General features: G+C 37.5%; 3 protein-coding genes across 3 annotated transcripts; 2 read left to right on the top strand and 1 right to left on the bottom strand.

Moving 5' to 3' along the window:
- Positions 1-81: 81 nt before the first annotated feature.
- Positions 82-11,328, bottom strand: LOC141386914 (uncharacterized). The gene is made up of 5 exons (XM_073955816.1): positions 10,561-11,328; positions 10,436-10,452; positions 7,391-8,089; positions 4,475-5,173; positions 82-902 (listed from the first exon to the last, which is right to left on the bottom strand). The coding sequence occupies exons 1-5, from the start codon at positions 11,323-11,325 to the stop codon at positions 122-124; spliced, it is 2,961 nt and encodes a 986-aa protein (XP_073811917.1). The 5' UTR covers positions 11,326-11,328; the 3' UTR covers positions 82-121.
- A 1,624-nt stretch (positions 11,329-12,952) lies between these two features.
- LOC141404754 (trypsin alpha-like) lies at positions 12,953-13,764 on the top strand. Its single transcript, XM_073988460.1, has one exon. It carries the CDS (start codon positions 12,962-12,964, stop codon positions 13,733-13,735), a length of 774 nt encoding a protein of 257 aa, XP_073844561.1. The 5' UTR covers positions 12,953-12,961; the 3' UTR covers positions 13,736-13,764.
- A 7,020-nt stretch (positions 13,765-20,784) lies between these two features.
- Positions 20,785-21,555, top strand: LOC141386913 (trypsin alpha-like). The gene has a single exon (XM_073955815.1). It carries the CDS (start codon positions 20,785-20,787, stop codon positions 21,553-21,555), a length of 771 nt encoding a protein of 256 aa, XP_073811916.1.
- Positions 21,556-27,426: the final 5,871 nt, after the last annotated feature.

Here is a 27,426-nt window from a genome sequence, read left to right as displayed (position 1 = left end):
CTTGGCTCAACGATATTTGTCTCTCTTTGACGACTTTAAATTCCATTCTTCGAAATACCCAAAAATCAAACACACACCTCATGTAAAATTAAACATCGTTTATTTTGCCCAAATTCATAATTTAAACGGAAGAAGCAGCGCTGACGACCCAGGAGCGGAGAACAGCAACATCAGCATAGACACCAGGGTAGTTGGTGTAGGCACAGCCATAGCCCCAAGAGACAACACCAACCAAGACACCACCGGAGACCAATGGGCCACCAGAATCACCTTGGCAAGCATCCTTACCGACGGTGTAGGCGCAGATCATAGTGGACTTGATTTCAGAGCCATAACCATAGGTGGAGGAAGCACATTGGGTGGTACCAACGATCTTGACATCGACATAACGCAATTGGCTTGGGATGGAAGAGGAGCCATAAGATTGGGTACCCCAACCGGAGACAGAAGCGGAAGCACCATTAGCGGGAGCAGAGGTAGCCAAACCAATAGCCTTGATGGTGGAGCTCATGGTCAAGGAGGAGGACAAACGGATGACAGCAATATCGTTAACCATGGTCTTGGAGTTGTAACCTTCATGGTTCTTGAAGGCGGCAACCGAAACCAAAGTACCGCCAGAGTTCCAGTAGGTGGAACCAGCACGGACCTTCAAGACGGAGGCAGAGACGGATTGCAAGCAATGGGCAGCAGTAACAATAATGTTGGCAGAGTAGACGGAACCACCGCAAGAGTGGGAGCCCGAACGTTGCAAAGAGATTTGCCAGGGGAAGGAGTTGATGGTGGTAGCAGAACCGCCAACAATGCGACCATCCAATTGGGGCAACATACCCTCAGGTACAGTGGCGCCCAAGGCGCAGGCAACAGCCGACAACAAAATTACGAACTTGAACATGTTGATGGGTTAGAATCAACTACTGAAATTTTTGCGCGGAATTCCTCTATTTTATACGAAACATTCTAAAGATAATAAATAGAGATATTTCACAATGCTTGAAAATGATGTATCGAAAATTATAGATTATGAGCTATTGTTATCAATTATTGTTTGTTTTCAGTGAAGATGACTCGTGCCATCTAGAGAATTCAGTAGTTGTTGTTGCTTCCAAATGCACTATAGAGACGTTGCGAAAAATAAACTGTAGGTCCCATATCATTGAGCTAATATGAATCGGGATGCACTCATTGATATGAGAGAAGTCTCCTTTGTCCCGTATGGGATGTTTGTGGAACCATTATTATATCTTCTATATATATAAAAAAGGATGATGTTACTACGCTTATAACTCAAGAACGGCTGAACAGATTTTGACAATTCACACCAATTCGGAATGGTCTCATGGCAGAAAAGGATAAAACCTAAAAAAATCGCGAAAATTTGCGAAAATTTTGCAAAAATATTTTTTCATGAAAGTCAATTTTTCCACAAATTTCTATCGAGATTTGCGTTTGGAGTATACCTTGACACTTATTTGGACAGTTTTTGGCGAAAATGCATCTGTTTTGTAATTTTTTAAAGTTGTATAGAATTTTTTATTCACAATCAAATCGATTTTCATTTAATTTCAAGCATCTTTTTAGGAAATTAACAGTGAAAAATTTTTAAAAGGAGAGGGTTTGGACCATGTTTATATTATAGCCTTTTGCAGGGTTAACCTTCTCAATGGGGATTTATTTGACGTATACGCAAAGGAATTGACATTTGAAACCCAGTGGCTTTGTTAAATCCGGTTATATATAAACATACTATTGGTTTAGAGTTTGTAAAGATTAGTGGTGGTTTCAGATTCCGATTGAAAATATGAAGATGATAACTCCTAAAGTGGTTTCCACAATTTTGAGGAAAAAGGTACAAATCCACAAAATTGGTGGGTTATTTGAAAAAACAAGAGCTCGGGGGTAATTTCAATGGAAGTGAAGTTGTGGCATACATATATGTATACTTTGAAACCGTAAGTAAAGACATCTGCGAAAGATCAACTTCCGATTTATGTGGTATAAAATTTAAGCTGTACCAGATATATATTGATACTGTTTAGATCCTGTCATGATACTAAAAAATGATGTCTCCACTGAAAAGGAGTATGAATTCAATCAGTTTAGTTCACGCAGAGCTGGAAGGTAAATACATATGGCCAAATACATATGTACACTGGCACTGTTGATACTCTGTACGTATGTACATCGAAAAAGGATGATATTCAAAATTGGAAAGAAGAAAAAAAAACAAGAAATCGGAGGTACTGATATATATTCTTAATCTGGCGACACAAGTAGGTAAATACTAATTAAACGTTAATTAGTTTGTGATATTATTTTACTATGTTATTTACGTCGAGATTAAATACAGGGTGACCAAGTAATCAACAAGACTTCAAGCATCCGAAAGAACGGCAACTAATAGAATAGCTCTGCTAACAAGGATCAATGTATCAAGTACTGTCCGTGTTACCAGAGCCATTGCGTCTAATTCCGAATTTGCAATGCAAGTAGAATTCGGGAGATCACGTTAAATAGAGAAGTCAGAAAAAGTAGACGAAGGTGGTTACCTGATAACGATCTTATCCCTCTGCTCAAAATAGGTTAATTGATTCAAATGCTTGAGTGAAATGTCGTGTTCAGTGGTGAAAACAAGATTATGAATCGAATAGGGGCGTTATGATATTAATTTGCTCAAACTCTGCTACCAAATATTTTTATTTACATCGCAAAACATGTTATTTGCTTAAAAAATATATCTTAGTCCCGATTTACAGTTGTGTTCTGTACCTAACAAACTGCGAGGCGAAGTTCGCCGGGTCCCCTAGTTATATATATTTCCCTTCTCATTTCGCAAATTTTCGTGAAAATGGTTCTTACTACCCATATATTCCAACGGCAAAGCCTGTCAATGAAAGAAGAAAATATTACCTTTGCATTGGTGTAAAGCAGGTTGGCGAAGGTAGTCAAACAAGGGAAATACCACAATAGTCGGTCGTAATTTTGATCGGATGGTCACGAAATTTTGGTTGCTTATGAGGGTCCCAGAGAGAAAGAGGCATATTATTTTTGGTGGTAGACGGATTATATTCCCTAAAAGAAATGTTTACCAGTGAAAAGTTTATGCACAGGGGTAGTGGTGTAGGGTAGAGTTGTACAATCTAGTTCATTTGAAAGATCTAGTTCAATAGCTCAGCTCTTTAAAGTGAACTAGGTCAGTAATCTAGTTCATAGTTCACTGTCCAGTTCAATCATTCGGATAAAAATCGTTTACCGGCTCTTAATCGGTCGTTTGATGAAAACGCATACATACACCAAATACAAACAAACAAAAGACTAATATAATTTAACTACTCCATAACAAAAATATTACATTTCATATTTTTATTGCATTCTTTAAGAAAGTTTAATTAATTTTAGTAAAAAAATATCCTTCATTTAAGTGGCTGGCAAAAAATCTTATGTTGTGCGTGTGTGTGTGTGTGTAGAAATTGTCATTGCGTAGAAGCTTTGTGCGTTTTTATGTTTTCCATTTTTTCTATCCAAAAAGGCAGATTCATTAGGTAATCGATTCGACAAATTGTAATATGTTATGTCTCTGTTTTTGTAGAAATCTTCATTTTCGGACAGCTATTCCATGTACCTTGATTCAAAACATAAACAAACTGATCACATTACGAAGGCATCCCTTAAGATAGACGACGCCGTCACTTTATGTATTTGTGAACGACATGTTGAACTAGATTGTGAATCGTTCGTTGATCGTACGGTCACCGATTGATTATAGTTCAGTGAACTATTGAACTATAATGAACTATATCCACTGATCTAGTTCATACGCGCTTTTCAATGAATCGTTCAATTGAACTAGTTCGTTCATGAACTATACAACTCTAGTGTAGGGTATCACATGGTCGGCCCCGTCCCCTATAGCCTTTGCTCACTTGTTTGAAATAATGAAAAGACAACACTTCGGCCGTCTTGGATGTTAGTGGGTAGCACTTTTTTATATACGTACATACTTACTTTCATATGTATGTTTGTTTTATGTGATATGATTTGGTTAAACGATGTAGACCATCACCACAGCTAATAGCCACTCAAATGGCTTGTGTCAAAGTTCTTCGCAAAGAAAAAAAATAATTGATTTTGTTTATTGTGAAATAATTGTGCTGACACATTCAACTAAATAAAACATTTTCTCTCCCCCTTCCCACCAAGCCAATCAATGTCATATGCCCACTTTAAAACTGGGAAATCCAGAAGAATATTTTTAGGAATAAAAAATACCAATATTTTGTTTTCAAAGTAATAATCTTCAAATTCCTGCCTGAATTGAGGAAGATAATATTTATCTACTGCGATCATCTCCCAAGTTATTCGCTATAAAATAGAGAAGCTATGGACGAAAATTTCAGTAGTTGATTCTAACCCATCAACATGTTCAAGTTCGTAATTTTGTTGTCGGCTGTTGCTTGCGCCTTGGGCGCCTCTGTACCTGAGGGTATGTTGCCCCAATTGGATGGTCGCATTGTTGGCGGTTCCGCTACCACCATCAACTCCTTCCCCTGGCAAATCTCCCTCCAACGTTCCGGCTCTCACTCCTGCGGTGGTTCCGTCTACTCTGCCAACATCATTGTCACTGCCGCCCATTGCTTGCAATCCGTCTCCGCCTCCGTCTTGAAGGTCCGTGCTGGTTCCACCTACTGGAACTCTGGCGGTACCTTGGTCTCCGTTGCCGCCTTCAAGAACCACGAAGGTTACAACGCCAACACCATGGTCAACGATATTGCTGTCATCCGTTTGTCCTCCTCCTTGACCATGAGCTCCACCATCAAGGCCATCGGCTTGGCTACCTCTGCTCCCGCTAATGGTGCTTCCGCTTCCGTCTCTGGTTGGGGTACCCAATCTTATGGCTCCTCTTCCATCCCCACCCAATTGCGTTATGTCGATGTTAAGATTGTTGGTCGCACCCAATGTGCCTCCTCCACCTACGGTTATGGCTCTGAAATCAAGTCCAGCATGATCTGTGCCTACACCGTCGGTAAGGATGCTTGTCAAGGTGATTCTGGCGGCCCATTGGTCTCCGGTGGTGTCTTGGTTGGTGTTGTCTCTTGGGGCTATGGCTGTGCCTACACCAACTACCCTGGTGTCTATGCTGATGTTGCTGCTCTCGGCTCCTGGGTTGTCAGTGCTGCTTCCTCCGTTTAAATTACCAAATTTGAATAAAATAAACGATTTTTAATTTTTCATACTTAATGTGTTTGAATTTTGGGTATTTGGAGGGATGATAGATGAGTTGTGCAAAAAGAGGCAAACATTGCTGAGCAACGCTACACTTCCTAACAACACAATTGCTTTAGTTTTATTGTGTAAGAAGTCTGGAAGATTCGTAAGAAGTCTAGGTTTATTACTCAATGTCTGTACAAAGGAACCTATGTATATTGATAAACCCAAGGCGAATTTAAGAAGGTGATCCAAAAGGCGAATTCACACCGTTGTCTTCATTTGCTGTCAAAAGTTTTTGCGCGAATAATTCACAAAAGTTAGAAGAAAACGGTGAAATACTCTTCACGAAGCTTAAATGAAGATGTTGTACTCAGATATTCTTTATAGAAACGAAATATTTGTTGTTTACTTTTGATTGAAAATATGTTTTGACAGCAAATGAAGACATCAGTTGGTATTATTGTATCACCTTCTTTCTTGCACCATGGATAGACCTACCGATATTTCACTCATTGAGTCATATTAATTAGTTACACATACCTGAAATAACTCAGTATTTTAAAATGAAAATCAAGTGGTGTCGTTTAGGTTGCGGAGGATATCATACGCAGCAATGCTCTCTTAAATAATTACTGTTTTATGAACATACCTATGTTTAAGTAGTGGCAGCACCGTGGTGCATTAGTTAGAATACCAACCTTGCACAAACAGGCGTGGGTTCGAATATAGGACAATATAAAATTTAATTTTTACTATTTTCTAAAACACTATGCGAAATGTATGCAACATTTTTTTAATATTTCTGATATGTTTAACTTCTCAATAAGTGTTACATGCTAAGTTCGGATAATATCACGAAAGTCCATAAAATTATACTAAAACGTATTATTATGAGAGAATTCGGTTCTTAGTTCTCATAAGTATGACTATCTTACAATAACAATAATATATAGACTAAAGTTTAATGGAATATGACATTTTAAGGAAAATTAGTACCTGAAACTTAGATTGTGATCGATAGCATTATATTCATTATTTATATTATGAATCGTGGAAAAAAATTGAGTAGTCTTGTAGGATAATAGTACTCTGTTCATATGTTTAACAACTCTTGAGATTCTTGGGATAAAATTAATATAGATTGAATAGATTTGTTATCCATTATAAGTTATATCCTGTTCAGAATCTATCATCACTAGAAAGGTTTTGAATCAAACACAAATTTTCACAAAAAAATTGCAGCGGGGACGTATACATTATGACGATAGTAATACGTTCCAATGTCCCCTAGTTTGTATCCTGGAAAAACTTAGATAAACTTAGACTTGTAGTGCTACTCAAGCAAAGATGTCAATAAAATTGTAACCATAATATAATATTTGATGGTAGTTATACGTACAATGCCCCCTATAGACGTTCATTTAAATTAAGAAATAATTCTGAAAAAAGGTTGTGGATGTTTGCCACAACTTTAGGATAGACTCAGGAATCAATTCCACGCCCATCTGTGCCTAAAACGTCGGTAAGGATACTCAGAAAGGTGATTCTGTTGGGCTATTAATCGGGGGTGTTGTCACAGTTGATGTTGTCCCTTGGTGCTACTGCTGTGCCATATCAAATAGAAATTGGTTGCACTCTTTTAAAATAAAGAAAAGTCAAAACTTCGGCCGTCTTGGATGTTAGTGGGTAGCACTTTTTTATATACGTACATACTTAATTATATATGTATGTATGTGATATGCTTTGGTTAATCGTTGTAGACCACCACCTAATAGCACCTTATAGCCACTCAAATGGCTTGTGCCGAAGGTCTTCGCAAAGAAAAAAATAATTGATTCCGTTTATTGTGAAATAATTGTGCTGACACATTCAACTAAATAAAACATTTTCCCTCCCCCTTCCCACCAAGCAAATCAATGTCATATGTCCACTTTAAAACTGGGAAATCAAAAAGAATATTTTTAGGAATAAAAATAGCAATATTTTGTTTTCAAAGTAATAATCTTCAAATACATTCCTAAATGGAGGAAGATAATATTTATCTACAGCAATCATCTCCGAAGTTATTCGCTATAAAATAGAGAAGCTATGGACGAATATTTCAGTAGTTGATTCTAACCCATCAACATGTTCAAGTTCGTAATTTTGTTGTCGGCTGTTGCTTGCGCCTTGGGCGCCTCTGTACCTGAGGGTATGTTGCCCCAATTGGATGGTCGCATTGTTGGCGGTTCCGCTACCACCATCAACTCCTTCCCCTGGCAAATCTCCCTCCAACGTTCCGGCTCTCACTCCTGCGGTGGTTCCGTCTACTCTGCCAACATCATTGTCACTGCCGCCCATTGCTTGCAATCCGTCTCCGCCTCCGTCTTGAAGGTCCGTGCTGGTTCCACCTACTGGAACTCCGGCGGTACCTTGGTTTCTGTTGCCGCTTTCAAGAACCACGAAGGTTACAACGCCAACACCATGGTCAACGATATTGCTGTCATCCGTTTGTCCTCCTCCTTGACCATGAGCTCCACCATCAAGGCCATCGGCTTGGCTACCTCTGCTCCCGCTAATGGTGCTTCCGCTTCCGTCTCCGGTTGGGGTACCCAATCTTATGGCTCCTCTTCCATCCCCACCCAATTGCGTTATGTCGATGTTAAGATTGTTGGTCGCACCCAATGTGCCTCCTCCACCTATGGTTATGGCTCTGAAATCAAGTCCAGCATGATCTGCGCCTACACCGTCGGTAAAGATGCTTGCCAAGGTGATTCCGGCGGCCCATTGGTCTCCGGTGGTGTCTTGGTTGGTGTTGTCTCTTGGGGCTATGGCTGTGCCTACACCAACTACCCTGGTGTCTATGCTGATGTTGCTGCTCTCCGCTCCTGGGTTGTCAGTGCTGCTGGATCCGTTTAAATTACGAAATTTGAATAAAAAATGAACGAATTTTGATGCAACAAAATGTGGCATTTGTTATTATTGGGGTTAGGAATAATCTTGGTTACTCATTGCCTATAGACACTTTCTGAAAAATGTGTGCTTCTTCAGAAGCACAGAAAGAAAGGGTGCTTCTATAGACCCTTTCAGAAAGAAAGGGTGCTCCTGTAGACCCATTCAGAAAGAAAGGGTGCTTCTATAGACCCTTTCTGATGGAAAGGGTGCTTCTATAGACTCTTTCTGATGGAAAGGGTGCTTCTATAGACCCTTTCTGATGGAAAGGGTGCTTCTATAGACCCTTTCAGAAAGAAAGGGTGCTTCTATAGACCCTTTCAGAAAGAAAGGGTGCTTCTATAGACCCTTTCAGAAAGAAAGGGTGCTTCTACAGACCCTTTCAGAAAGAAAGGGTGCTTCTATAGACCCTTTCAGAAAGAAAGGGTGCTTCTATAGACCTTTTCAGAAAGAAAGGGTGCTTCTATAGACCTTTTCAGAAAGAAAGGGTGCTTCTATAGACCTTTTCAGAAAGAAAGGGTGCTTCTATAGACCTTTTCAGAAAGAAAGGGTGCTTCTATAGACCTTTTCAGAAAGAAAGGGTGCTTCTATAGACCTTTTCAGAAAGAAAGGGTGCTTCTATAGACCTTTTCAGAAAGAAAGGGTGCTTCTATAGACCTTTTCAGAAAGAAAGGGTGCTTCTATAGACCTTTTCAGAAAGAAAGAGATTTAGAAGCACCCTTTCTTTCTGAAATGGTCTATAGAAGCACCCATTCCTTCTGAAAGGGTCTATAGAAGCACCCTTTCTTTCTGAAAGGGTCTATAGAAAATCTCTTTCTTTCTGAAAAGGTCTATAGAAGCACCCTTTCTTTCTGAAAGGGTCTATAGAAAATCTCTTTCTTTCTGAAAAGGTCTATAGAAGCACCCTTTCTTTCTGAAAGGGTCTAAAGAAGCACCCTTTCTTTCTGAAAGGGTCTATAGAAGCACCCTTTCTTTCTGAAAGGGTCTATAGAAGCACCCTTTTTTTCTGTAAGGGTCTATAGAAGCACCCTTTCTTTCTGAAAGGGTCTATAGAAGCACCCTTTCTTTCTGAAAGGGTCTATAGAAGCACCCTTTCTTTCTGAAAGGGTCTATAGAAGCACCCTTTCTTTCTGAAAGGGTCTATAGAAGCACCCTTTCTTTCTGAAAGGGTCTATAGAAGCACCCTTTCTTTCTGAAAGGGTCTATAGAAGCACCCTTTCTTTCTGAAAGGGTCTATAGAAGCACCCTTTCTTTCTGAAAGGGTCTATAGAAGCACCCTTTCTTTCTGAAAGGGTCTATAGAAGCACCCTTTCTTTCTGAAAGGGTCTATAGAAGCACCCTTTCTTTCTGAAAGGGTCTATAGAAGCACCCTTTCTTTCTGAAAGGGTCTATAGAAACACTCTTTCTTTCTGAAAGATTTTATAGAACCACCCTTTCTTTCTGAAAGGTTTTATAGAACCACCCTTTCTTTCTGAAAGGGTCTATAGAAACACTCTTTCTTTCTGAAAGGGTCTATAGAAGCACCCTTTCTTTCTGAAAGGGTCTATAGAAGCACCCTTTCTTTCTGAAAGGGTCTATAGAAGCACCCTTTCTTTCTGAAAGGGTCTATAGAAGCACCCTTTCTTTCTGAAAGGGTCTATAGAAGCACCTTTTCTTTCTGAAAGGGTCTATAGAAGCACCCTTTCTTTCTGAAAGGGTCTATAGAAGCACCCTTTCTTTCTGAAAGGGTCTATAGAAGCACCCTTTCTTTCTGAAAGGGTCTATAGAAGCACCCTTTCTTTCTGAAAGGGTCTATAGAAGCACCCTTTCTTTCTGAAAGGGTCTATAGAAGCACCCTTTCTTTCTGAAAGGGTCTATAGAAGCACCCTTTCTTTCTGAAAGGGTCTATAGAAACACTCTTTCTTTCTGAAAGGGTCTATAGAAGCACCCTTTCTTTCTGAAAGGGTCTATAGAAGCACCCTTTCTTTCTGAAAGGGTCTATAGAAGCACCCTTTCTTTCTGAAAGGGTCTATAGAAGCACCCTTTCTTTCTGAAAGGGTCTATAGAAGCACCCTTTCTTTCTGAAAGGGTCTATAGAAGCACCCTTTCTTTCTGAAAGGGTCTATAGAAACACTCTTTCTTTCTGAAAGGGTCTATAGAAGCACCCTTTCTTTCTGAAAGGGTCTATAGAAGCACCCTTTCTTTCTGAAAGGGTCTATAGAAGCACCCTTTCTTTCTGAAAGGGTCTATAGAAGCACCCTTTCTTTCTGAAAGGGTCTATAGAAGCACCCTTTCTTTCTGTGCTTCTGACGAAGCACACATTTTTTCAGAAAGTGTCTATAGGCAATGAGTAACCAAGATTATTCCTAACCCCAATAATAACAAATGCCACCTTTTGTTGCATCAAAATTCGTTCATTTTTTATTCAAATTTCGTAATTTAAACGGATCCAGCAGCACTGACAACCCAGGAGCGGAGAGCAGCAACATCAGCATAGACACCGGGGTAGTTGGTGTAGGCACAGCCATAGCCCCAAGAGACAACACCAACCAAAACACCACCGGAGACCAATGGGCCGCCGGAATCACCTTGGCAAGCATCTTTACCGACGGTGTAGGCGCAGATCATGCTGGACTTGATTTCAGAGCCATAACCATAGGTGGAGGAGGCACATTGGGTGCGACCAACAATCTTAACATCGACATAACGCAATTGGGTGGGGATGGAAGAGGAGCCATAAGATTGGGTACCCCAACCGGAGACGGAAGCGGAAGCACCATTAGCGGGAGCAGAGGTAGCCAAGCCGATGGCCTTGATGGTGGAGCTCATGGTCAAGGAGGAGGACAAACGGATGACAGCAATATCGTTGACCATGGTGTTGGCGTTGTAACCTTCGTGGTTCTTGAAGGCGGCAACGGAAACCAAGGTACCGCCAGAGTTCCAGTAGGTGGAACCAGCACGGACCTTCAAGACGGAGGCGGAGACGGATTGCAAGCAATGGGCGGCAGTGACAATGATGTTGGCAGAGTAGACGGAACCACCGCAGGAGTGAGAGCCGGAACGTTGGAGGGAGATTTGCCAGGGGAAGGAGTTGATGGTGGTAGCAGAACCGCCAACAATGCGACCATCCAATTGGGGCAACATACCCTCAGGTACGGTGGCGCCCAAGGCGCAGCCAACAGCCGACAACAATATTATGAACTTGAACATGTTGATGGGTTAGAATCAACTACTGAAATTTTCGTCCATTGCTTCTCTATTTTATAGCGAATAACTTGGGAGATGAGTGCTACAGATAAATATTATCTTCCTCCATTTAGGAATGTATTTGAAGATTATTACTTTGAAAACAAAATATTGGTATTTTTATTCCAAAAAATATTCTTTTGGATTTCCCTGTTTTAAAGTGGACATATGACATTGATTTGCTTGGTGGGAAGGGGGAGGGAAAATGTTTTATTTAGTTGAATGTGTCAGCAGAATTATTTCACAATAAACAGATAATTGATTTCTTTATCTTTGCAAAGAACTTTGACACAACGTTTAATCAAAGAAAGGGTGCTTCTATAGACCCTTTCAGAAAGAAAGGGTGCTTCTATAGACCCTTTCAGAAAGAATGGGTGCTTCTATAGACCCTTTCAGAAAGAAAGGGCGCTTCTATAGACCCTTTCAGAAAGAAAGGGTGCTTCTATAGACCCTTTCAGAAAGAAAGGGTGCTTCTATAGACCCTTTCAGAAAGAAAGGGTGCTTCTATATACCCTTTCAGAAAGAAAGGGTGCTTCTATAGACCCTTTCAGAAAGAAAGGGTGCTTCTATAGACCCTTTCAGAAAGAAAGGGTGCTTCTATAGACCCTTTCAGAAAGAAAGGGTGCTTCTATAGACCCTTTCAGAAAGAAAGGGTGCTTCTATAGACCCTTTCAGAAAGAAAGGGTGCTTCTATAGACCCTTTCTGCTTTTATCGACCATTTCTGAAAGAAATTGTGCTTCTATAGACTTTTTCTGCTTTTATTGACCATTTCTGAAAGAAATGTTGCTTCAATAGGTCCTTTCTAAAAAAGGGGTGCTTCAATAGACCCTTTCAGAAAGAAAGGATGCTTCTATAGACCCTTCTGTAGGAAATGGTGCTTCTTTAGGCCCTTTCTGAAAGAAATGGTGCTTCTATAGAACCTTTCTGAAAGAAATTGTGCTCCTACAGACCCTTTCCGAAAGAAGAGTGTCTCTATAGATCTTTTCCAAAAGAAGGGGCGCCTTTTCTGAAAAAGGTTGCTTCTATAGACCTCTTTTTTGAAATAAGGGTAATTCTATAGACCCTTTCTAAAGGAAATGGTGCTTGCTGGCAATTGGTGCTCTGCGACTTCTTTTTCAAGAAAAGCTTCTAAAATTACTTTGCGCCTCAATGCGTATGAGTGACGACAATATATATACGCACTCCTGTACTCTGCACTGCCCTAAGTTTATCTGTTTACCTTTAATTTTTCCTGTATAGTCAGTTAAAGAGATCCGAACTTGAATCATATTAATACTCAAAACTTTACCACAAAGACATCGGAAAGTCTAAAAACTACTGATACTAATGATTTGTAAAGAATGCATATTCATTGAATGATATATTGACTAATGCTCCGCAGCACTACCAATGCTTATTTTTATCAATATTGATGTGGGGTCTTAAAATTGTCATAACTCAAAATTTATTACAGATTTTCGAAGTACACCAGAAAATACAATATAAAATATAACTAATTGTAACATGTAAAGCTCTGAATGACTTCGTTGATTTCTGGTATAAATACCCCAGCTTGTGTATTTTTACAAAATAATTTTCAGTTATATTTCATTATCAACCATGTTGAAGATCTTCACATTATTGGTTTCTGTATCCTTTGTCTGTGTGGCCTCTGTTATACCCGAGGGCATGTTGCCCCAACTGGATGGTCGCATTGTTGGTGGTGTTGTCACAACCATTAGCTCACATCCTTGGCAAGTTTCACTACAACGTAGTGGCTCTCATTCATGTGGTGGTGCAATTTATGCTGCGAATATTGTTGTTACTGCCGCCCATTGTTTACAAGATGTCACAGCGACAGTTCTCAAGGTACGTGTTGGCTCCTCAAATTGGCATGAAGGTGGTACATTGCTATCGGTGGCTGCCTTTAAGGCCCACGAAGGTTTCAGTTCCTGGACAATGGTTAACGACGTGGCAGTTATACGTTTAAGTTCATCGCTAATCTACGGTTCGACGGTACGGCCAATTGCTTTGGCCAGCAAAGCCCCTGAACATGGTGCAGCAGCTGTTGTCTCTGGTTGGGGTAGACAAGCGTTCGAATCGGGTTCTCTACCGGATACTTTGCAATATGTTAATGTCAGTATTGTAAGCACGCAATCTTGTGCTTCTTCTATCTATGGTTATGGCTGGCAAATACAACCCACAATGATATGTGCCTACGCCAAGGGTAAGGATGCCTGTGAAGGTGATGCGGGTGGTCCATTGGTATCAGGTGATAAGTTGGTGGGTATTGTTTCATGGGGCTATGGTTGTGCTTTTCCTAATTATCCGGGGGTTTATGCTGATGTTGCTGCCCTCAGGCCCTGGATAATTAGGGCTGCTTCGGGGCTTTAATAAAGATAAAATATTTTTAAATAAGAGAAGTACTAAGAGTGTCTTTATCAATGGGCTTTCTATGACAAGTAAATAAATACAAATATAAGAAATCAAGCAGACAACCGCTGCTATCATCAGGTCCTGAATTAGTCCATATCGACATTAGTAAATTTTCCTTGCGGCAAGTGTCAGTTTGTGGGTGAGAGAGGGTGTAGAGAGGCAAAGGGTTAACATATGCCTCACCTCTGTCTCCAACAAGCTGACAATCGCCGCAAGTAAAATGTCCTACATTAGGCAATATTGATTTATAAGGGCTTGAAAGTGCAGATAACAGATATAAATTACAATTTACAAAAATCAGAATTACTATGAACTTTATCAATGTATCCGGTCTACCAATCTGCCTTTGTTTATCTTTTATCTGTGCTCTTCATAACGTGCGTTACATGTGACGTATACATGATGTCAACACTTATCCACACATGTGTATTTCTTTCTTTGTTCAGTAGTTTCTTTTGAAATTTGACATTCACCTTATTTGCTTTTTCAGAGATAAGTTTTGCTTTTCTTTAATAGATCTGATAACAGTATTCCCATTTCAAATCCCACTTTTGAGTTAATGATTCTATTATTAGACCCTTAATATTTTCAAAACAATATTAGAACTTATAATCCGAAGCTATCAGCAAATTTGTAATGACGACACATATGTGTGGGAATTTCCTCCTTAGCTGAAAACAACATCTCAAGTGTTTTCATTTCGAAAAATCAGATAATCTTGTCTAGTGTCATTTTAGAGATAGACAAACCTGTTATAACCGCATTGAAATAAAGCCTGCATCTATTTTATGGAGTACGTGCCAGAAGACCAAAAGTGTTTCGGGAACAATTTAGAATTTGTTTGCGGTAAGAAAGTGCGAAATTTTTCCATGAATAATTTCAATATTATTTAATGTTATTCGTAACGTATGTATGCGTATCGACAGATTTCATACGCATCTCGGTACTTCTGTTAAACATTACTCCAGGATAAAAGGAAAATTTTTTAAGAATCCACGATTGTGGGAGTTTTTCTGTATGAACAATATTTTGAAAGCAGTATAGAGGTCTTCGGAGGAAGGTTCTTTATAGAAAATAAGTATACTTGTAGTATTGACAGTGTCGAAGACAGTGAGAAGGTCTTCGGTGATCTTCTAAACATAGAAGATTACGTATATTCGTAGCGTATACAGATTGATAATAATATTATAATATTATTTTAATTTTCTGCTAGAGAAACCATCGTTATCTTTGTAGACTATTAGATTATCTGCCTAAAGGTCTGGGTACATAAGCTGCCTCGCCTACTTACCTTACTTACTTCTGATAAAAGAATAAAAAAGAAAAGGGCAACCCAGTTAAAAAATTGTTTGGCCTCCTTTATTCTTTTATTTTTATTATGTCAGAAATGAAGAAGGAAAGCAAGGCAATTAGGCAAGACAGCTTATGTACCCAGGCCTTTAGCTCTGAAAATCTGTGCAGCATATTCGAGAAGATCTCTAAATAATCTTCTATTCACAGAAGATACTTTGGTCTCTTGTTTAGGGGAAGTTAAATTTTTTCCAAATCCAAAGGTGCGTATACATGTTGATGACATGTATACGCTCCGTAGAACAAAAAAATCACTTAAGTCAAGTCTGAAGAGCTATGGCTGATATGAGAATAGTTTTCGAGGACTATCTGATCCACAATCATGAATATTATTAGATGGACTATCTGAACGAAGAAGGTGGAGGTTTTGAGAATACCTTTGATAAACTAGCAGAACTATAATGTCATATGTGTGAAATGTTATTTTTGATAGGCTTTCAGAGCCAAGGAAGGAAGATTGGTTCTTTAGGTCAAAGCCTCAACCGTTGATATTTAAGAATTATTATTTTTATGTTCTGTCCGAGAAACCATAGCTGATATTTAAAGAATATTTTGTAGACTATTAGATTATGTGTCCAAACCTTAGAACCATGTACAAGATCTTCCAGCCCGCCTATTCTGTAACTTTTTAACAACTTTACTCATTGTTTATTTTACAACAATTTCATTTGTTCGTTTTGTAGTTGTTAAAAAAACAAAGGAAATTTTAAAAACTTTTTAATCGATAAAAGTTACAGAATAGTCCTACAGAAGACCTCTAAATAATGAACTTCTATACATAGAAAACCCTTTGGTTTCATGTTTAGGTGCACTTAAGTTTCTTCCAAATCCAAGTTGACAATTCGTAAGAGAAATTTTGTTCAAGGGCTATCAGATCCACAATCATGGATGCAATTAGACTGACTATCTGGAGCACAAAGTCGGGTCTTTTGAGGTTATTTTTGATCGACTAACAGAACTATAATCAAATATGATTGAAAAATTATTTTTGATGGGCTATCAGAACCAAAGAAACAAGATGTCTTAAATAAGATATTGCTTTAAATTATTTGAGCCTCATTTGAAGATTATTTGTTGATGTTTCAGCAGGGAAACGGTCATTGATATTTATACCCTACACCACTATGTGGGGAGGGTATTATAAGTTGGTTTTGGTCAAAAAGTTTGTAACGCATCGAAATAATGGCCGTAGACCCATACTTATATATACCAAAATGAATGTCTCGACGAGCTGAGTCGATCTGGCTATGTGTGTCCGTCCGTCAGTCCGTCCGTCTGTCCGTCTGTCCGTCTGTCCATCCAAACCTTGTAATCACGCTACAGGTCGCAATTTTGATCGGATCGTCACGAAATTTGGGTTGTTGATGGGGGTCCCGGAAGGGAAGAAGCCTATTGATTTTGGTGATGGTCGGATAATATTTAGGGGTCGTAATGGGAAAAAATCTATTTAGAGAAAAAGACAACGTTTTTTCCAAAGCGAATATCTCAGCTTCTATACGGGGTATACCAAAAGCAAAACCTGACGATAAAAGTAGAAAATATCACCTTTCTAATGATGTAAAGTAGGTTCTCGTAGGTGATCAAACAACGAAGATATCACAATAGTCGCAAATAGAACCCAACTTTTTATTTTTGCGATTTTAATAATAATGACGAATATCACAGCATCGGTTGGCGATCTTCCAAAAACAAAGTCTGACTATGAAAGTAGAAGATCCCATCTTTACAATGATGTAAAGTAGGTTGGCGTAGGTGGCCACATAACGGAGATATCACAATAGTCGGCAATACATCCCATTTTTTCATTTTTTTGTAATCACGCTACAGGTCGCAATTTTGATCGGATCGTCACGAAATTTTGGGGGCTAATGGGGATCCTACACAGAAAGAAGCCTATTGATTTTGGTGATGGTCGAATAATATTCAGGGGTCGGAATGGGCAAAAAACTTATTTGGAGAAAAAGTCAACGTTTTATTTCAAAGCGAATATCTCCGCTTCTAAAAGGGGTATATCAAAAGCTGATGAAAGTAGAAAATATAACCTTTGCAACGATGTTACGTAGGTTGTCGTGGGTGATCAAACAACGAAGATATCGCAAAAGCCGCTAATAAAACACAACTTTTAATTTTTGCCATTTTAATAATAATGACGAATATCACAGTTTTGGTTCGGGACCTTCCAAAAGCAAAGTCTGACAATGAAAGTAAAAAAATCCCATCATTACAATTATGTAAAGCAGGTTGGTGTAGTTATCCAAATAACGGAGATATCGCAATAGTCGGTAATACATCCCATTTTTCCATTTTTTTGGAAATCACGCTACAGGTCGCAATTTTAATTGGATCGTCACGAAATTTTGGGTGTTATTGGGGGTCCCACAGAGGAAAAAACCTTTTGATTTTTGATAATGGTCGGATATTATTCAGGGGTCGGAATGTGACAAAAAAATATTTGGAAAAAAGACCAACGTTTTATTTCAAAGTTAATATCTCCCTTCTGTAGGAGGTATATCGAAAGCAAAACCTGGCAAGGAAAGTAGAAAATATCACCTTTACAACGATGTGAAGTAGGTTGTCATAGGTGGTCAAACAACAGAAATATCGCAATAGTCGGTAATGCATCTCTTTTTCCATTTTTGCGCAACCACACTACGAAATTTTGATCGGATCCTCACGAAATTTTGGGTGTTGATGGGGGTCTAACAGAGAAAGAAGCCTATTGATGGTTGGCATACATCCCACTTTTCCATTTTTTATTTGTACTGTCGATGCACTTAAATGCGTTTCAAAAAAATTGACCTGTGTTAATGAAGACATTCAGAGCAAAGGCGCTAAGCTATCCCAATTTTAATATTTTGAATTTTATTAGTCAAAAGCTCATGAACAGAGGTAGTGGTGTAGGGTATCACATAGTCGGCCCCGACACGACTATAGCCTTGGCTCACTTGTTAAATAATATGTTTGTACACTATTATAATATCAGCCCAAGCCTTTAGAAAGTGTACAGGATATTCTAGAATACCTCTAAATAATCTTCTAAACATAGAAGGCCCTTTGGTGTCTTATTAACCAAAGGATTACACATGCAAGTAACTTGCAGAGAGTTGTGTATACATATTATAGTCGAAACTTCAATTTTTTCGAACTGACACTTGCATGTGTAAACGTTCGGTAAAAAATTGAAGTTACTTTCAAAGCACTTACATTGATTACTGACAAGTAAATTTTGTCGGCAGTGAGGTTGTTAGTTGGTGTGGCAGTGAATATGTGTGAGTGTATTGGTATTTTTCGAACTGCCACTTGCATGTGTAAACGGGGGGTTAGGTGAATTTAAATTTCATCCAAATCCAGGGGTGCGTATACATGTTGACAATAAATATACGCTCCTTTGTACATAGACCATTTGAGACTCTTCTGAAGTGCTATGCGAGGCATAATGACGAATTTTTGCTTATGTTTTCTGCGACTATCAGATCTACAATCATAGATACTATTAGATGGACTATATAGATCAGGAAGGCATGTGTTTGGAAGATATTTTTCATCGACTAGCAAAACTGTAATCAAATATATTTTTAAGATAATCAGAGCCAAAGAAGGAAGATTTATTAAAGAAAATATTGATTTTGATTATCAATGCCTTATTTGCAGATATTTAAAGATTATCTTTTGATGTTCAATCTGAGAAACAATCAACGCTATTTAAATTGTATTTTGTAGACTATTGGAAATTTTCTAAACGATATTCTATACAAGAAGACCCTTTGGTTTCTTGTTTAGGTGATGATAAATTCCATCCAAACTCAAGGGTACGTATACATATTGACAACACGCTACTTAGAACATCAATCTCTTTAGACACTTCGGAAAAGCTATGGGACACACAATCGCTGATTTTCAAGAATATTTTTGATGGATCAGATCTGCAATCATGGATATTGTTAGACGGACTATCTAGACCAAGAAGGCGGATGTTTTAAAGATATTTTAATGGACTAGCAGAACTATAATCAGATAATATTGAAAGATTATTTTTTGTGGACTATTAGAGCCAAGGAAGGAAGATTTCTTAAAGAAAATATTGCTTTTGAGTATGAAAGCGTTATTTGAAGCTTTGAAACCTTGTATAAGATCTTCCAGAAGACCTCTAAATAATCCTCTGTTCATGGGTGGAGTTGAATTTCTTCCAAATCCAAAGGTGCGTATGCATGTTGACAACACGTATTCGCTCCTTAGAACATAAATCACTTCAGTCTCTTCTGCAGTGATATGAGAGACATAATGACGATTTTGTGAGAATATTTTCTGGGACTATCAGACAAACAATCGCAAGGAAAATTGCCGAATGTAAATATGGACTTAGTCTATTAAATTGTCCATCTAATGGCCTGTTTCTCGTAGACGATTCGAATTCAAATTCGTTCGAACTACTACCAAACTTCTGTTTATTGAAAAATTTTTGAATTGTTTTTATTTTTAATCAAACAAACATTTCCTACAGTGACAGCAATTTAGTAGTAATTCGAACGATTTTGAATTCGAATGGAATTCGAATCGTAAAGATACCTGCTGAAATTTTACAGAAACCATAATTAAAGATACTGACTACGTCGTGAATGACTAGACCACAGGGTTTTCTATTAGACACCTTGTTTAGGTGAAATTTGTGGGTACCTATGTGCGTATGGTTGTCGCCGCTACTTATGCGCCATTAATTATTTATTTTGATATTAACTAATTGTTGCTAAATTTGACAAGAATTAATATAAAAATCATGCACTTTCAATGGACATTGAATTTGCTTTCACTTTGAATTCAGTTAATAGTGATATCATTGTGAGGAAGCCCATCGCTTATACTTTGAACGTTAAATTATCTATACAAGATTTTGATTACACCTAAACACGTATGTAGGCATATTATCACGGCAGACAATCCATACAACGTAATTGATTTGGTTCAAACTAAACGTCTAAAATGTTTAAAGAGCACTTAGGCACTCAAGTATTTACACGCGGCCTTAGTGAGGTTTATTTTAAAATTTTCGATTAGCATAAAAGATATGTTGGGCAGACAAGCAATATTTATAGTTTTCTATAAGTATGTTAAGAGAAAAGTAAAACGTTGTACATAAAAATAGGCATAACGCCCAAGTTTGGTATTCAGAAAGAGGATAAAAAATCTTTAATGATATTTTTATAGGTATCACTAAAAATCTTCTGTAACAAAATCATAGATCCTCCTCAGGAAAACCTTCTGGTCTTCACAAGAATACAAAGGAAAGGTTCTCTTGTTAAAGCAAAAATATTTTGCCTTTCTTTATTTGTCTTTTTTTGTTGGCCTACTTTCCACTTCCATTGTTTCAAACAAATGAATTTGGATTAATAAAGTTCCACAAACCCAATAGCTTTTTTATCCATTGTTATCTACATGTCCAAGAATTCCAGCCAAAAATCTTTTACAAATTATCTGTTCCATGCTTTGTTATCAATCGCCTGTAAAAGTTAACATTGCAGTTAATACCCCCAGATGCACTTCAAAATATATTACATTGTGCCATGTAAAACGCATTATTGATAATGTGGTGCAAGCTGCCCAAATTCGTTGGTATAAATACTCCCGAGCATTTTTGGGAAGTCACACACAATTTTTCGAAAATGTTGAAGACAGTCATTTTATTGGCCTGTGTAGCCTGTACCTTGGGTGCTGTAGTTCCAGAGGGTATGCTGCCACAATTGGATGGTCGCATTGTTGGCGGTGTTGCTACAACCATTAGTGATTTTCCCTGGGCAATCTCTTTACAACGTAGTGGCTCCCATTATTGTGGTGGCTCTCTGTATTCGCCCAATTTTATTGTTACCGCTGCCCATTGCTTGCAATGTGTCTCGATTTCGGTGCTAAAGGTTCGTGCTGGCTCTACCACCTGGAATTGTGGTGGAACTTTGGTCCCGGTGGCTGCTTATAAAATACATGAAGGTTACAACTCTTGGACTATGGTCAATGATCTTGCTGTCATCCGTTTGTCATCCTCCTTGGCCTTTGGTTCCACCCTGAAGTCCATTGGTTTGGCCACAAAGGCTCCGGCTAATGGTGCTGCTGCGGTTGTCTCTGGTTGGGGTACTCTACAATCTGGAGTTGCTACATTACCCACCACTTTGCAATATGTTAATCTTAACATTGTTAGCCAAGCTTCTTGTGCTTCTTCCACCTATGGTTATGGGTCTGTAGTGAAACCTAGCATGATTTGTGCCTATTCGGCTGGCAAAGATTTCTGTCAAGGTGATTCTGGTGGCCCATTGGTTTCAGGTGGTGTTTTGGTTGGTGTTGCCTCCTGGGGCTATGGTTGTGCTCTTCCCAATTATCCTGGTGTCTATGCTAATGTTGCTCGGCTACGCCCTTGGGTTGTGGAGGCTGTTGCTTCGTGTTAAGGTACAATGACTGATGAATTTATGTAAACATAGTATGAATTATTGAGAATATTGTAAGAAGCTCATTTTGTAAACAATAAATAAACAATTGTCATTTCATAAAAAAATAAATCAAAATTCAAGAAACAGAAAAATAACTTTATTCTTTCTGTTTCCGCAGAAACAGAAGGACGACAGAGTTCATGTTGCGAGTTGTGGTGAAAAACATGTTTTTGACGTAAATCTTGTAAGACTAAACTGTCTTTTGAAGATCGTTTCTACAGAGAGATACCTTAGCAGGTCATCACTAATAGTTAGTTTCTCTAACAATCGAATAGTTTCAATGGTGGTGTGCTTCAATTGCCATTAAAGAAGAGTCGAAGGGTCTTCTATGTATAGAAGATGCTTTGGAGGTCTTCTGGAAGATCCTGCACAGGTTTTCAAGACTTAGATAGATTATCTACTATTCTACAAAAATATTCTTAAAATAACGAAAAATCAAAAGTTCATCTTAAAATACATACATCAAAGAGTAATCTCTTAAATATTTGTGATTATTGATTTGCTTCTTTCTTATGTTCTAAGGAGCGTATACTTGGTGTCAACATGTATACGCACCTTTGGATTTGGACAAAATTTAACTTCATCTAAACCAGGGTTTTGTATGTATAGAAGATTATTTAGAGGTCTTCTGGAATCTCCTGCAGAGGTTTTCAGGGCTTGATAATCTAATAGTCTACAAAAATATTCTTTAAATAACAATGGTGGTTTGTTTTATATGAACAGCAATAAATAATATAATATCCCCAAATGCGGCTTTGAAATTAAAGGCAATATTTTCCTGAAGAAATCTTCTTCCCTTGATTCTGATAGTCCATCGAAAAGTAAGCTTTCAAATATATTTGATTACAGTTCTGCTGGTCGATAAAAAATATCTTCAAAACTCCCGTCTTATTTGTCCAGATAGTCCATCTAATAGTATCCATGATTGTTGGTCTGATAGCCCGAGAAAATGCCACACAAATTCGTCATTATGTTTCTCATAGCATTTTAAAAGTGAATTAAGTCATACAGTCGAAATCGCTTATAACGTCGTCGTTTATAACGTCATATCGCTTATAACGACGAAATCCAAAAGTCCCGAATTTTTGCCCTTTATATTCCTCACAAATAAATATCGCTTATAACGTCATCGCTTATAGCGTCATATCGGTTGTAACGTCGGATTTTTGTGAAATATTTGAATTTTGCTATTGGTTATAACGTCGAACCATACGAGGAAGAAACATTTTTCTCAATATTTTTTTGTGTTTTTTTTTTAATTCAAACAACATCAAACCACCAAACATATGCACAACATGTTGGAAGATGGGGTTAGGCAACTGAATTACGACTTCGACTGGAGTTAAATATAAACTTATGAATTCCAAGAAGGCCAAGACTGAAATAAAGGACTATTTTAAATAAAACCACATCCTAAATTAACGTAATATTCGCTGAAGAATGAATTGAATGTCCTTATATCTTACTATTTTGTGTTTAAGTCTTTTATAGGTATATAGCAAATACCCGCTACTTCGTATGCGGAAAGGGCATAAAATATATATGAACTCTGTTCTGTGGTATTAAAACCTATTTTAAATACCAACATTTAATCGATTTAATTCCAAAAAAACATATCTGCCGTATCGCACCCCTACACAGCTACCATATTTTTTATTTCGGATTTCCAAAACTACGACCTCATATCACAGACATACACCAACCGCGACTCATATTGCAAATTTCAGACTTGACTTCTGGTTTCACTCCTTCACTTACACAGCATTCCCTCCCAATACGAATTTCCAAACATTAAACTTTCTCTCACCCCTTCACAACAACAATAACGCACATTCACAATTCAAGGTTCTAGCTTCAGCGGTTTCGCCAAGAACCCGAATAGGTTCGTAAAATTTTCGAAATATATCCCCATATAACGGTACCCCACGACTTAGTGTTTTTTAAAAATAGAACAAATCTATACTGTCCAATTTTCTTTACATTTGGACCTTGAATACTCAAAGGATATAAAAGCTTTATTTAAAAAATGTCTACTTCATTCCACTTTTATTAGAAGACGTATTTTGAAGACTTAGAGCATTTTGAAGATTTTATGCACATTTTCCAACCGAACTCCGAACTTTATCTCCAAGTTCAGAGTGATCTTCATAAGAAATATTTTTCCATTTCGTATTTTTTGTCCAAATTATATAATCCAAGCTTTGTTCCTACACCCAACACCAAATTTAGTACCATTTAGTACTTTTCGTTCACCTATAGTAGGTATTTCTCACTTTAACCGTTTACACAATACCAAAATGGTTTTGGTACCAACATGTTACCAAACTTTTCGTACACATAATTAAAGGTTTCAAAGCTTACTTCCTTATACTCAACATATATCCCGACCGCAATTCACTTTTCCAGTTTTATATGTTCCGCTGAAAGCAATTATATTACTATTTAGTACTTTTTGTATAAATAAGTGCTAATTTTCAAAACTTCATCCCTACCTCCACTCTAAACATCAATTGCTAATCTAATACCGAATTTCAAATTTAAAAATTCCACCCCTTTACAAAATCACAAATTGTACAAAATTCTGTACCATATAGCAAATACCAAAAGGTACCAAATTTTGTACCATTTGCCACTTATCGTACACGGCTTTCCAAAAACAACGTGCATAACTCACTTCTTTCGTTCACCTAAATCCAAATTATAGCCAATGTACTTTCATTTAGCACTTTTTCATAAGTACGAATTTCCAAAGTAACCGCAATCCTACACTCCAACAGAAATCTGTTCACGCAAATACAAATTGTATCGAATTTAGTACCATTTAGTACTGCTTCGTGCACATTAGTATGATTTTCTAAAGTTACCTCCATATCTCAATTCTAATTCTAACAGTAATCTTAATTCCAAGTTTCACTCACTACCATTTAGGACTTTTCGACCTTTGGTACACCTTTCTTACTCTTTATCAGTGACCCTTTTTCCAAATTTCAGCACTATTCGTTAATTCAAATCCAAATTGTACTATATTTAGTACTTTTCGTACACTTTTAGTTCGAATTTCCAAAAACCTGTCTTTGTTACTCTCCATCAGTCACCCTTATTCAAAATTCCAAGATTCCTGTCCTATCCGTTCACCCAAATCCAAATTGTACTAAGTTTAGTACCATTTAGTACTTTTCGTACCCTAATAGGTAGACTTTACAAAAACCTTTGATTGTTACTTTTCATCAGTGACCTTCATTCCAAATTTCAGTATTCCAGCTCTATCCGTTCACCCAAATCCAAATTGTACTAAATTTAGTACCATTTAGTACTTTTCGTACCCTTATAGTTCGAATTTCCAAAAACCTTTCAACGTTATTCTTCATCATTGACTCTCATTTCAAATTTCAGGATTCCATCTCTATCCGTTTACCGAAATCCTTTTCGTACCCTTATAGTTCGAATTTCCAAAAACCTTTCATCGTTATTCTTCATCAGCGACTCTCATTTCAAATTTCAGGATTCCACCTCTATCCATTCACCCAAATCCAAATTGTACTAAATTTAGTACTTTTCGTGCACATACAGTTCGAATTTCCAAAAACTTTTCTTTGTTGCTCTCCACGAGTGTCCCTCATTCAAAAGTTCAGGATTCCAGCTCTATCCGTTCACCCGAATCCAAATTGTTCTAAATTTAGTACCATTTAGTACTTTTGTTAATCTCCATCAGTGAACCCTCCTTCCAAATTTCAGGATTCCAGCTCAATCCGTTCACTTAAATCCAAATTGTACTAAATTTAGTACCATTTAGTACTTTTGTTAATCTCCATCAGTGGCCCTCATTCAAAATTTCAGGATTCCAGCTCAATCCGTTCACCGAAATCCAAATTGTACTAAATTTAGTACCATTTAGTACTTTTCGTACCCTTATAGTTCGAATTTCCAAAAACCTTTCATCGCTTCTCTCCATCAGTGACCCTCATTCCAAATTTCAAGATTCTAGCTCTATCCGTTCACCTAAATCCAAATAGTACTAAATTGAGTTCCATTTAGTACTTTTCGTACACTAATAGGTAGAATTTCCAAAAACCTTTTTTTGTTACTCTCCATTAGTAACTCCTTTTCAAATTTCAGGATTCCAGCTCTATCCGTTCACCCAAGTCCAAATTGTACTAAATTTAGTACCATTTAGTACTTTTCGTACCCTTATAGTTCGAATTTCCAAAAACCTTTCATCGTTATTCTTCAGCAGCGACTCTCATATCAAATTTCAGGATTCCATCTCTATCCGTTTACCGAAATCAAAAATTATACTAAATTTAGTACCATTTAGTACTTTTCGTACCCTTATAGTTCGAATTTCCAAAAACCTTTCATCATTACTCTTCATCAGTGACCTTCATTCCAAATTTCAGGATTCCTGCTCTATCTGTTCACCCAAATCTCAATTGTACTAAATTTAGTACCCTTTTGTACTTTTCGTACGCTTATAGTTCGAATTCCCAAAAACCCTTTGGTACATCTTTCTAGCTCTCCATCAGTTAACCTCATTCCAAATTTCAGAATTCTAGCTCTTACCGTTTGCCTAAAACAAAGGGTACCATATTTAGTACCTTTTAGTACTTTTCGTACACTTCTAGGTCGAATTTCCAAAAACCCAGCCTTATCTCACCCCTACACCCCAACAGCAACCTACACCCAAAATTTCAACTTTCTAGCTTCAGCGGTTTCGTCTGGGCGCTGATGAATCAGTCAATCAGTCAGTCAGTCACTCACCTCACTACTCTTTTATATATATAGACTAGCAAATGCCCGCTACTTCGTATGCGGAAAGGAAACGAAATATATATAAACAATATTTAATACCGGAATGGTGAATACTGCAGATTCTGTTGTAATAAGACCTATTTTTATTACCAATATTTTTTTCGATTGTAGTCAGAATTTACAAAAAAAAAACTGCCGTATCGCATCCCTATACAACTACCATATTTTTTATTTCGAATTTCCAAAACTACGTATCATATTGCAAATTTCAGATTTGACTCCTGGTTTTAACCCTTCACTAACACAGCATTCCCTTCCAGTACGAATTTCCAAACACTAAACTTTATCTCACCCTTTCGCCCAGAACCCGAATAGGTCCGTTAAATTTTCGGCATTCAAAATTGTCATAAAAATCCACGTTTTCGTATATCCCCGTATAACGGTACCTCTCGACTTAGTGTATTTTAAAAGAAGAACAAATCTATATTGTCAAATTTTCTTTAAATTTGGACCTTGAATACTCAGAGGATATAAAAGTTTAATTTAAAAAATGTCCACTTCAATCCACGTTTATTAGAAGAGATATTTTGATGATATAGAGTATTTTGACGATTTTCTGCACATTTTCCAATCGAAATTCGGAATTTGTGGCATGAAAGGTTAGAAAAACTTTTTTTACAAAAAATTTTACTTAATGTGCACGGGTATGCCAACCGTATATAACAGAAAATTAGTTTGGAGGCATTTCAATTTAGGCTTTTTTATAGGCTTTATTTAAATAACATCTAGTGAACAAAATTGTCGCATTGGACCACGTTTTCAAATTAACATACCAAAGCGGTCAGAACAAAAACCATTTTTTGAAAAGGTACTTCACGTTTGATTACTTAATTTCAGTACATTATTTAGAAACTCCTTGGCGTTAACATTAATTCAGTGGAATAATATTCAGTACAAATTTTCAAACTCAGAACTTTGTCTCAAATTTTAGAGCGATCTTCATAACAAATATTTTTCCATTTCGTATTTTTTGTACAAATAGCGTATTTCCAAATTATATAATCCCAGCTTTGTTCCTAC

The sequence above is a fragment of the Musca autumnalis genome, unplaced genomic scaffold, assembly GCF_047663935.1.
Source record: "Musca autumnalis isolate F117 unplaced genomic scaffold, ASM4766393v1 scaffold_5, whole genome shotgun sequence".
NCBI classification, from domain to species: domain Eukaryota; kingdom Metazoa; phylum Arthropoda; class Insecta; order Diptera; family Muscidae; genus Musca; species Musca autumnalis.
The sequence above is the reverse complement of the archived record's forward strand: the minus strand, read 5'-3'. Positions and strand labels throughout refer to the sequence as shown.

What these genes read in the sequence shown, in the direction of transcription:
- LOC141386914 (XM_073955816.1), bottom strand. Translation starts at nt 11,325, where the DNA reads ATGTTCAAGTTCATAATATTGTTGTCGGCTGTTGGCTGCGCCTTGGGC. An exon ending in TTGGGGCAACATACCCTCAG is followed by an intron (nt 5,174 to 7,390) that starts GTACAGAGGCGC and finishes AAACGGAGGAAG; the next exon opens with CAGCACTGACAACCCAGGAG. An exon ending in TTGGGGCAACATACCCTCAG is followed by an intron (nt 903 to 4,474) that starts GTACAGAGGCGC and finishes TAGTTGATTCTA; the next exon opens with ACCCATCAACATGTTCAAGT.
- LOC141404754 (XM_073988460.1), top strand. Translation starts at nt 12,962, where the DNA reads ATGTTGAAGATCTTCACATTATTGGTTTCTGTATCCTTTGTCTGTGTG.
- LOC141386913 (XM_073955815.1), top strand. Translation starts at nt 20,785, where the DNA reads ATGTTGAAGACAGTCATTTTATTGGCCTGTGTAGCCTGTACCTTGGGT.